Here is a 12199-nt window from a genome sequence, read left to right on the forward strand (position 1 = left end):
CTGTGAGGACGTCTTTACATTGGGCTCCTGATCAGGGCGAACTTTTCATTAATATTATAACTTTTCAGATCAAACACAGATAAATTAGCTTTAACAAACACGATACTGAACCGCTAGCACACCGGACTCACAATCCCGTACTTTTATATCGATCATTTAGAAGACGCGATGGGCAAAAACAAATCCAGCAGTGCCTTGGGCTCTGGGAAAGCCCCGGACGAGGAGTCTACAGATCTATCTGGGGTGGTGGCTGCCATCGCGAGCAGTGAGAGCAAGATCTTGGCACGGATAGATTAATTCACAGAGGATCTGAATGCAAAAATAGACTCTATAAAGGACGGCATGGCGAAACAAGAGACCCGTCTGGAAGATATGGAGGACGGCCTGAACACATAATCAGACAAGACGACGAAAATGGAGGAGGACATCGGCCAGCTAAAATCTGAAGTCGCTATGCTACGCCAGAAGGTCGATGATCTGGAGGGACAGCAAAGCCGGTGTAATGCACGTATTGTCGGGATAAAAGAGGGATTCGAGACCAGCGGAGGCCAGCAGCCTGCTAATACCATCGCTACACTACTCCAGGAGTTACTAGGCCTCAGCTTTACCCCGACCCTAGACCGGACTCACCGCAGCCTGCGGCACTCGACCAACGAAGGAGAACCCCCCCAGGATCATCGTGGTGAAGTTTCACTATTTCTCAGAGAGAGAGGGAGGAGGTTTTCCGCAAAGCTGACCGTTCAGCTCCGTTGACCCCGCACGGAAAGAGAGCGAGCATCCTCCCGGATTACACCGCGGCGGTGGCGAAAAAGAGAGCGGCCTTCTCCAAAGCTAAGCGGCTCCTCCGGAGCTGCCAGGGCATCAAGTTTGGGATCCTGTTCCCGGCGTTGCTTCGTATCACTTCATCGTCCGGCCAAGAAAAGCGGTTCGAAGACCCATCTAAGGCGATGGGTTATATCAGGGAGAATCTAAAGCCTCAGGACAATGTACAGTAAGATGCTGATAAACTCGAATATTTGTGGCTAACTGGTATTGGCGGCTAATTGATATTAGCTGCTAAGTGCCAACAACTAGCGGAAGTCACTAGCTAAGACACCAAGACGACAGGGTGACGTTACAGTTTAACTTTATCTATTTACTTTAACGTTTGTAATTTGAGACTCACAGATAATGTTGCCTTTTTCATTTAATACGGATGTTTAATACCTGCTGCCCATTTAAAAGGCTATTTTTCTGTTTTAATATTATCGTGTGTGTGCATGTATGTGTGTACGGATGCTAATTATTATGAGACCCGTGACAGTGCTTTGGTGACTTGCCAGAGACTGCCAGGGCGACACCCAGGTCAGTGCCACTTACCTACAACGGAACTGTATTATAACTGCTGTTATATGGGTGTTGATATATTTTCTTTACTTTTTTTTTAATATGGGTGTTGATATATAGTTCTTAAGTATATAAATACTCTTTGCTTTAATATAATCTTAACAAGATCATTGTTCGCCCTGGTTAGGGCTTGTTAGAGGGTTTTTATATGGTTATTTTCCATGTTATGTTAGAAATGGGGGCTGTGATCTCTAGGGAATTAGTAGATCAGCCTGGGTTCTCAATGCTCTGTTTTTGTTTTGTAGTTAGTAGGCAGGGACTTTTTGTTTTTTCGACAATCTCTCAATTAAACATACAGAACAATTATTCTTTAAATCCAAACAGACATTTTATGAGCATGGAGAGAAAGCTGGAAAACTATTAGCCCATCAGGTTAGACAGTCCACAGCCGCTAACACTATTCCTGAAATTTGCACAGCAGCTGGGGTAAAGACTGCCAACCCTGACACCATCAGTAACCAGTTTAAACAATTTTATATTACCCTTTGTAGTTCAAAACTGCCTAGCGACATCGCATATTTTCACTTTTTTAGACGGTCTGACCATACCAAAAATTGCCCTTGAGGATAGAGCACAGATAGACAGAGAGATATCAACAGAGGAAGTGATACAAGCAATTAAATCCATGCAGAGCACCAAAGCACTGGGTCCGGATGGTTTCACAATTGAAATGTATAAAGAATTTGCTACCAAGCTGGCACCGATACTTAACCTGTTGTATCAGGAAATTTTTAACCAACAGAAATTACCCCAAACTATGATGCAGGCAGTCATATCAGTGTTACTTAAAAAAGACAAAGATCCCCTACTGTGTGGCTCCTGCCGCCCTGTAAGCTTGTTGAATTGTGACTACAAAATCCTTACAAAAATCTTGGCCACCCGTATTGAAACTGTAGTCCCAACGGTTGTTAACCCTGATCAAACTGGTTTTATACCAGGCAGGCAGCCATTCTATAACATGTGCCGCCTATTTAATGTACTGTACACACCACATTCCATAGATTAGACAGATTTCTTTAGATACTGAGAAGGCATTTGACCGCATTGAATGGCAATATCTATTCGCTGTTCTAGAAAGGTTTGGCTTTGGTTCATCATTCCTAGCATGGGTTAAAATATTATATTGCTCACCGACAGCTGCAGTGTGGACGAATAATATTATTTCTGATTATTTTTTGCTCCATAGGGGCTGCAGACAGGGCTGCAGCCTCTCTCCTTACCTGTTCAGTTTGGCAATTGAGCCACATGCTATAGCTCTTAGGGCAGAGGATGGTATTAAAGGTATCTCACGAGGCGGTAAATTGCATAAGGTATCACTTTACACAGATGACCTGTTGTTATACACTCACCGGCCACTTTATTAGGCACACCTGTCCAACTGCTCGGTAACGCAAATTTCTAATCAGCCAATCACATAGCAGCAACTCAATGCATTTAGGCATGTAGACATGGTCAAGACGATCTGCTGCAGTTCAAACTGAGCATCAGAATGGGGAAGAAAGGTGATTTAAGTGACTTTGAACGTGGCATGGTTGTTGGTGCCAGACGGGCTGGTCTGAGTATTTCAGAAACTGCTGATCTACTGGGATTTTCACGCACAACCATCTCTAGGGTTTACAGAGAATGGTCCGAAAAAGAGAAAATATCCAGTGAGCAGCAGTTCTGTGGGCGAAAATGCCTTGTTGATGCCAGAGGTCAGAGGAGAATGGCCAGACTGGTTCGAGCTGATAGAAAGGCAACAGTAACTCAAATAACCACTCATTACAACCGAGGTATGCAGAAGAGCATCTCTGAACGCACAACACGTCGAACCTTGAGGCAGATGGGCTACAGCAGCAGAAGACCACACCGGGTGCCACTCCTGTCAGTTAAAAACAGGAAACTGAGGCTACAATTCGCACAGGCTCACCAAAATTGGACAATAGAAGATTGGAAAAACGTTGCCTGGTCTGATGAGTCTCGATTTCTGCTGCGACATTCGGATGGTAGGGTCAGAATTTGGCGTCAACAACATGAAAGCATGGATCCATCCTGCCTTGTATCAACGGTTCAGGCTGGTGGTGGTGGTGTAATGGTGTGGGGGATATTTTCTTGGCACACTTTGGGCCCCTTAGTACCAATTGAGCATCGTGTCAACGCCACAGCCTACCTGAGTATTGTTGCTGACCATGTCCATCCCTTGATGACCACAGTGTTCCCATCTTCTGATGGCTACTTCCAGCAGGATAATGCGCCATGTCATAAAGCTCGAATCATCTAGGACTGGTTTCTTGAACATGACAATGAGTTCACTGTACTCAAATGGCCTCCACAGTCACCAGATCTCAATCCAATAGAGCACCTTTGGGATGTGGTGGATTAACCACACTGATAGAGACTACTCAAGCTTTCCATTTAAACTTGAACGTAATGTATTTACATATTTAGGAGTCAAAGTCACCCATAAAATGGGGAGGTTATATAACCATAACTTTAAAACACTAATAGAATGAACGAAACAAGATTTTAAAAAGTGGTCAACGCTACCAGTTTCATTAGCGGTCCGCATTAATATAGTTAAAATGACAGTCTTACCCAGATTTCTCTATCTTTTTCAAATGATTCCCATATTCATACCTAAGACAACTTTTCAACAATTAGATAGATTTATTTCATCATTCATCAGGAACAATTCAAACCCTAGGATGAAGAAAATATACTTGGAGGTCCCTAAGGAGATAGGAGGATTAGGCTTGCCTAACTTTATTTGTTATTACTGGGCTGCGAACATTGTAAAAGTTTTACATTGGGCATTTACTTATAAGAATCAACAGGGTACAGATTGGGTTCACATGGAACTCTTATCCAATCCTTCACTGATATTCACCTCTCTACTACCACATAATCGTAACATACAAATAACAAACCCGGTGGTTAAAGCTTCACTTAGGATATGGCTACAGTTTAGGAGGCATTTTGGATTAAAGCATGCTAGCGGTCTTTTTCCAGTAGCAAATAATCAATTCTTCTCGTCATCTGTGTTAAATAATGCATTTCAACATTGGCATAGAAATGGACTGGTGTTTTTCTGTGATCTATTTAAAGATGGAACATTCACCTCATTTGAAACACTTACCAAAGACCATTAACATACCCAGATCCCATTTTTTTAGATACCTTCAAATCCGTAGTTTTGCCAAGAAAGTGTTTCCCTCATTTCCGTATCTGCCACCCAGGAGCCAATTAGATGTTATTCTAGAGATGGATCCCTTTGAGAAAAAAACGGTCTCTATAATTTACACACTGATACAGGGATTGAAACAGATATCCTGGGACAAAACAAAAACTGCATGGGAGAGAGATTTAGGTGTAGAGCTTTCTGAAGAGGCATGACGGGACAGCTTAACTCGTATACATACGTCCTCATTGTGTATACGACATGGTTTAATTCAATTTAAGGTGCTTCACCGTCTTCACTACTCGGGGGACAATCTTGCCAGAATCTTTCCGACCCCAGACCCTGGGTGTCCGAGGTGCAGCCATAGTCCAGCCTCAGTGGGACACATGTTCTGGGCATGCCCCTGCCTCAACAGTTATTGGGGACAGATATTTAATGTATTCTCACATATCTGTAAACAGACCATAACCCCTGATTTTCACACAGCCATCTTTGGCATACCACCCCCTAACTGTAAGGTCACAACTTTGCAGGCAAATGCTCATTACTAGCACACAGACTTATCCTATTTAACTGGAAGTCGAATAAAGCTCCATCATTTTTGCAGTGGTTAAGGGAGGTGCTGTCCTTTCTACCTTTAGAAAAGCTCTGATATAAAATATGTAAAACCTGCAAAAACTTTACTTTGACCTGGAGTCCTTTCATAGACTTTATTGAATGTTCTCCCAATTTAGTGGCCAATCGAGCCCTATTTTAATTCAAACACCCACCCTCGTACTGCATGCGTTCGCCAACTGCATCTCCCTGGCCTGCAGTCTCAAAGGAGACGCCTCACCACTTTCGTAACAAAGCGAATCCAGGCCGAACCACTGCTTTTTCCGACGCATCAAGAGACGCATTCACGTGACGAACACAAGCCGACTCTGCCCCCCTCCCGAAGATAGCCTTGCCAATTATTATTGCTTCATCTAGTCCGGCCATAGTCAGATCTGATGAGACTGTGGCGCAAACCCTGGTCCACAGTGGGCAACTGCATCGACACAAAGCCGATGCTTAGACCGCTACACCACCGCGGACCCCCGAAGGTTTTCCCTTTTATTGAATGTACTTTTTTTTCCTTTTTTTTTTTTTACCTGGTTGTAACGACAATACTTATAGATATATGTGTACAACTTTATATCGTCTTCAAAAACATGGGTATTATGTTGAATTGGAATAAGAAATCCCTGCATAGTCCTTTTTTTCTTCTTTGAGCCTTGGGGGGGGGGGATTCCTACACGTTTCTTTTGTTGTTGTTGTTCGTGTGTCTTGTATACCTGTTCCTAAAAAACGTAAAAATTGGAAAATAAAGTTTAAAAAAAAAGGGGGGGGGCGGAGGCTGTGCTCCAATTATCGGGACATCACATTGCTCAGCCTCCCTGGGATAGTCTACTCTAGGGTGCTGGAAAGGAGGCTCCGACCAATTGTCGAACCTTGGATCCAGGAGGAGCAATGCGGATTCCGTCCTGGCCGTGGAACAACGGACCAACTCTTTACCCTTGCGGAATGCTGGGGGGGGGGGGGGCATGGGAGTTTGACCAGCCAGTCTACATGTGTTTTGTGGACTTAGAGAAGGCTTACAACTGTGTACCCTTGGGCACTCTGTGGGGGTTACTGGGGAGTATGGGGTACTGGGGCAGTTGCCACAAGCCATCCGGTCCTTGTATAACCAAAGTGAGAGCTGTGTCTGCATTCTCAGCACAAAGTCAAACACATTTTCGGTGGGTGTCGGATTCCGCCAAGGTTTTCCCTTGTCTCCGATTCTGTTTGTGATATTCATGGACAGGATTTCAAGGTGCAGCCAAGGTGAGTGTGTCCGTTTTGGGGGCCTCAGAATTGCATCTCTGCCCTTCGCAGATGATGTGGTTTTGTTGGCTTCATCAAAATGCGACCTCCAGCATGCACTGGGGCAGTTTGCAGCTGAGTGTGAAATGGCCGGGATGAGAGTCAGCACCTCCAAGTCTGAGGCCATGGTTCTCTACCGGAAAATGGTAGATTGCTCCCTCTGGGTTGGGGATGAGTTGTTGCCTCAAGTGAAGTATCGAATTCAAGTATCTCGGGGTCTTGTTCACGAGTGAGGGTAGGATGGAGTGGGAGATTGACAGGCGGATTGGTGCAGCATCAGCAGTAGTGTGGACATTGTACCGGACTGTTGTGGTGAAGAGGGAGCTGAGCCGGAAGGCAAAGCTCTCAATTTACCAGTCAATCTTCGTTCCAACCCTCACCTATGGTCATGAGCTTTGGGTAGTGACCGAAAGGGTGAGATCGTGGATACAAGTGACTGAATTTAGTTTCCTCTGTAGGGTGTCTGCTCAGCCTTAGAGATAGGGTGAGGAGCTCGGACATCCGGAGGGAGCTCGGAGTACAGCTGCTGCTCCTTCATGTTGAAAGGAGCCAGTTGAGGTGGTTCGGGTATCTGATTAGGATGCCTCCTGGGCGCCTTCCTTTGGAGGTTTTCTGGGCACGTCCAACTGGGAGGAGACCCCGGGGTAGACCCAGAACTCGCTGGAGGGACTACATGTCCAATCTAGCCTGGGAACACCTTGGGATCCCCCAAGAGGAGCTGGAGGGTGCTGCTGGCGAGAGGGATGTCTGGAGTGCCCTACTTAGCTTGCTGCCACCGCGACCTGACCCCGGAGAAGTGGCTGAAGATGAATGAATGTTATTTTCCCTCCTATCTTATCAGATAGTATCTAGCATTCATGTAAACAGCTTATTTGATGTCTTTAATCGAAAGGAATTCATTCAGAATTGTAAAACATTCTGTTTGCAGCTATAGCACAAACTCATGGAGTTTCTCCACAATTAACACCCACATGACATCACAAGCTGGTGTGCTACTTGTTTTGTTTCTGAAACCTATCCCTGTTCACAAATATTGAGGGTGCTGACCTAAAGTCAAGGAAAAAAGAACGTAATGAATGAACATCCTCAAATCTAATGCTTGCATCTACATCTTAGCCGCAGTTGGCCTTTTCTTCTAGAGCTCTCCCTGTCTCTCTCTGTCTCTGTCTCTCTGTCTCTCTCCTTTCTCTCTCTGTCTGTCTGTCTCGCTTTCTTTCTTGCTTTCTCTCTCTCTCTTTCTCACTTTCTCTCTTTCCGCCATCCATCCCTCACCCCCCTCCCCATCCTGAGAAGTTTGTGTTTTGGCCAGCTCAGCCTTTTTCCTCTGCTGCTTTACTGATTCACTGCTCCTGCTCTTTGGAGGCAAGAGCCCAGCCCGCCGCAAGTCCATGTAATCATGATCTCCCGCTAAACCTGGGAAATAGGAACCGAGAAATGGACTAACGGGTTTTAGACACTAAAGATAGCGGCCTCTGCAACAGTTGGCAGACAGGATAATATTTATTGAAGTGCAATCACAAGACCAGCTTGATATACCATGTGTATTTTAGCCACTCAGGAGTTTGGGGGGAATAGGGGCACACTTTGGCCCCAAACTTAGACAGTATATAAGAACATCAGTATTCTGCTTTATTCGATTTAAGATCTAATTTTTTACTAGCGGCCCACAAAATGGAGCATTCACGCTTCATCAGATCCAAGTTTTTTGTACCATTGACAGCCAAAAAAGGTTTGCACATCAATGATGATCAATATAAAGATACAAGGGCCTGAACATCATGTAATTGTAGAAAAATGCATCATGAATGAAAATAATAATTCTCAACCGATCATCCAAAAAAAAAACAAACTGATGAATTGTTTTGTTTTTATAAATAGACCAACATTTATACCTTTATCAATGATTATTGACAGCATATCAGCATCTCTCTCTCTCTCACTCTTTCATCTTCCAAGGTAAATTGTGTGCATGTATGTGTGTGTGTGTGTGTATGTGTGTGTGTGTATATATATATACACACACACACATACATATACACACCTACATCCATCCATCTATTCATCCATTATCCAAACCGCTTATCCTTACTCACACATACATATACATATATACACTACCGTTCAAAAGTTTGGGATCACCCAAACAATTTTGTGTTTTCCATGAAAAGTCACACTTATTCACCACCATATGTTGTGAAATGAATAGAAAATAGAGTCAAGACATTGACAAGGTTAGAAATAATGATTTGTATTTGAAATAAGATTTTTTTTACATCAAACTTTGCTTTCGTCAAAGAATCCTCCATTTGCAGCAATTACAGCATTGCAGACCTTTGGCATTCTAGCTGTTAATTTGTTGAGGTAATCTGGAGAAATTGCACCCCACGCTTCCAGAAGCAGCTCCCACAAGTTGGATTGGTTGGATGGGCACTTCTTTGAGCAGATTGAGTTTCTGGAGCATCACATTTGTGGGGTCAATTAAACGCTCAAAATGGCCAGAAAAAGAGAACTTTCATCTGAAACTCGACAGTCTATTCTTGTTCTTAGAAATGAAGGCTATTCCATGCGAGAAATTGCTAAGAAATTGAAGATTTCCTACACCGGTGTGTACTACTCCCTTCAGAGGACAGCACAAACGGGCTCTAACCAGAGTAGAAAAAGAAGTGGGAGGCCGCGTTGCACAACTGAGCAAGAAGATAAGTACATTAGAGTCTCTAGTTTGAGAAACAGACGCCTCACAGGTCCCCAACTGGCATCTTCATTAAATAGTACCTGTTAGAGCCTGTTTGTGCTGTCCTCTGAAGGGAGTAGTACACACCGGTGTAGGAAATCTTCAATTTCTTAGCAATTTCTCGCATGGAATAGCCTTCATTTCTAAGAACAAGAATAGACTGTCGAGTTTCAGATGAAAGTTCTCTTTTTCTGGCCATTTTGAGCGTTTAATTGACCCCACAAATGTGATGCTCCAGAAACTCAATCTGCTCAAAGAAGTGCCCATCCAACCAATCCAACTTGTGGGAGCTGCTTCTGGAAGCGTGGGGTGCAATTTCTCCAGATTACCTCAACAAATTAACAGCTAGAATGCCAAAGGTCTGCAATGCTGTAATTGCTGCAAATGGAGGATTCTTTGACGAAAGCAAAGTTTGATGTAAAAAAAATCTTATTTCAAATACAAATCATTATTTCTAACCTTGTCAATGTCTTGACTCTATTTTCTATTCATTTCACAACATATGGTGGTGAATAAGTGTGACTTTTCATGGAAAACACGAAATTGTTTGGGTGATCCCAAACTTTTGAACGGTAGTGTACACACATACATAAAAGATAATAATCATAATATATGTATACTAGAAGAACCCCGCTACAATGTAGCGGTTTGGTTATCCACCCGTGTAAATCTCCCTCCTCTTCATCCTGCCAGCTAACCGCTTTCCCCCTGCCCCTAAACCCCCCCCCACTCCAACTCCCTCCCCCCAAATGCTCAGATTCATCTGAAATGCCGAGAAAAGTGGTTTACCCCCCCCCACTCCAACTCCCTTCCCCCAAATACTCAGAATCATCTGAAATGCCGAGAAAAGTGGTTTTTAGCCATTTTTAGAAAATGCATGTTTTGCATAATTATGCATAATTATTATAATTATTTTAATTTTCTGCTATTTTTCTGGTCCTCTCTGGAACAATACCTACCACCTCCGAAAAAAATGAGGATTATAAGTGCATTTTTGCAAAAATGCATTTATTTTGCATAATGCCAAAACATTTCTAAGTCCCAGAAAACAAAAATTATAGGTGAAAAAATCAAAGATGCCCAGAATCATCTGAAATGCCGTGAAAAGTGGTTTTTAGCCATTTTTAGAAAAATGCATATTTTGCATATTTATGCATCATTATGCATAATTTTAATTTTCTGCTATTTTTTTATAGGTGCCCCTGATCATCCCCAATAACCTCCAAAAAGAATCAAGGCCCAAGTGCTTTAGTTTGACCGTTTATAGACTCTCACACAGACACACACCACACACCAGACACACATTGTGAAAATACAGGAGTAGATATATATGTGTGTGTGTGTGTGTGTGTGTGTGTATATATATATATATATATATATATATATATATATATATATTCCAATTCAATTCAATTTATTGTCATTAAAAACAACGTGCACGCACATGTTAAAAATGAAATGTGTATACATATATATTTGTTTCCACACACACACACCCATATACATATACGTACATGTAAAATAAATGAATAAATGAAATGGAAAATAGAATTAAAAAAAAGTAAGAAAGAAGGGGAAGGGGAGAAGAAAACAGGGAGGGAGCTCAGCTATCCTCAGGGTCAGGTAGAATTGTTAAATTATTTCTTGTCCAAGAAGGGTCTCCGTGTTTTATTAAAGGATCTCAGGGAGCTTTTAAGGGAGAATCTGATTTTTTCAAGCTTGATATATTGTAGAACCTCTTTGATCCATCAGTTATGAGTGGGAGGTGAAATGTGTTTCCACTTTAAAAGAATGAGATGACGGGCCAATAAAGTTGTGAAAGCCAGGACCTTTTGCAATGGTAAGGGAAAGCTTACTTAAGGTGGAATGCCAAATATTGCTGTAAGTGGGTTAGGATCAATGATCATGTTATAAATATCCCCCAGAGTTTCAGATTTTTTTGTCCAGTAGTCTAGTAGCCTGTTTCAGCATATGTATAAGGTTAGCGGGTGAGTGTTTACGCCTATTACAAGCATTACTGACGTTGGGGTACATCTTTGCTAACCTAGCATTGGTATAATGGATTATATGCAGAATCTTTAATTGTAGCAGGCCATGCCTGGCACGTGTTTTTTTTTAATGGATGTGTTTTTGTGTATGTGTATATATTTTTTATTTGTTATGGATATAAATTTAAGGATATGTATGTGCTTTTATATATATAAGATAGCTAGAGATATGTGTGTGTTTATTTGTTTTTTGTATGAAAGTGATTGTTGATCATGCTGAAAGCTAACACCCCTTCTACAATACGATACAATACAATACCAGGCTATTTAGACCCATGAGGTATAATTTGAATTAATAAGCAATACCAGTCATTGAAATTCATCGCTATGTAATATAAATAACTAGGTGTTTGACGTGTGCTATATACCAGTCCTCAGGAAAACCTTAATGTTATTATTTTATCATTACTATTATTATTTGCAAGATTGCTTTTTAATTTAAGTGTTGTTCAAATCTAAAAAAAAGTGGTCATTGATCTTACGTAAATGCTTCAGCTTTTTATTTGTCAATTTCCAAATTCAGAATTCTTGATTGTCCTATCCCGTCATCTCATGTCCATGTTCTGTCTTCCCCTCAGGTGTTGAATCTCTTCCTGGCTTTGCTGCTCAGCTCATTCAGTGGAGACAACCTCTCAGTGGGGGATGATGATGGAGAAATGAACAACCTCCAGATAGCCATTGGCAGGATCACGAGGGGCATCGACTGGCTTAAAGCAGTCATTATCCAAACGGTCTTACAGCTACTGGGTAGAAAGCCCAAAGAGACTGACAAGGGCCCTACAGAGGACATGGACCCTAAAATGGAGGCCATTGAGCTGAACCACTTGGACACTGGTCAGGATTTCAAAATGGCAGATGGAATACCTAATTGCTTAGTTGAAGACCGGCCTTGTGGATTTTTTGTGGATGGGGAGCTCAGTCTCACTGTGCCAATTGCTCAGGGAGAGTCAGATTTTGAGAACTTGGAGGATGAGGAGGATGAAGATGAAAACT

The 12199-nt window shown here is 42.4% G+C and overlaps 1 protein-coding gene across 1 annotated transcript in view; it reads left to right on the forward strand.

Moving 5' to 3' along the window:
- scn4aa (sodium channel, voltage-gated, type IV, alpha, a) overlaps positions 1–12199 on the forward strand; it is a 36793-nt gene that overhangs the window by 12987 nt on the left and 11607 nt on the right. The window contains exon 15 of the mRNA XM_056296709.1: positions 11785–12199. This exon is cut by the window's right edge and continues 38 nt beyond it. Coding sequence (XP_056152684.1) covers positions 11785–12199 — 415 coding nt within the window. The remainder of the gene's footprint in view (positions 1–11784) is intronic.

This window comes from Lampris incognitus, chromosome 17 (genome assembly GCF_029633865.1).
Source record: "Lampris incognitus isolate fLamInc1 chromosome 17, fLamInc1.hap2, whole genome shotgun sequence".
NCBI classification, from domain to species: Eukaryota; Metazoa; Chordata; class Actinopteri; order Lampriformes; family Lampridae; genus Lampris; species Lampris incognitus.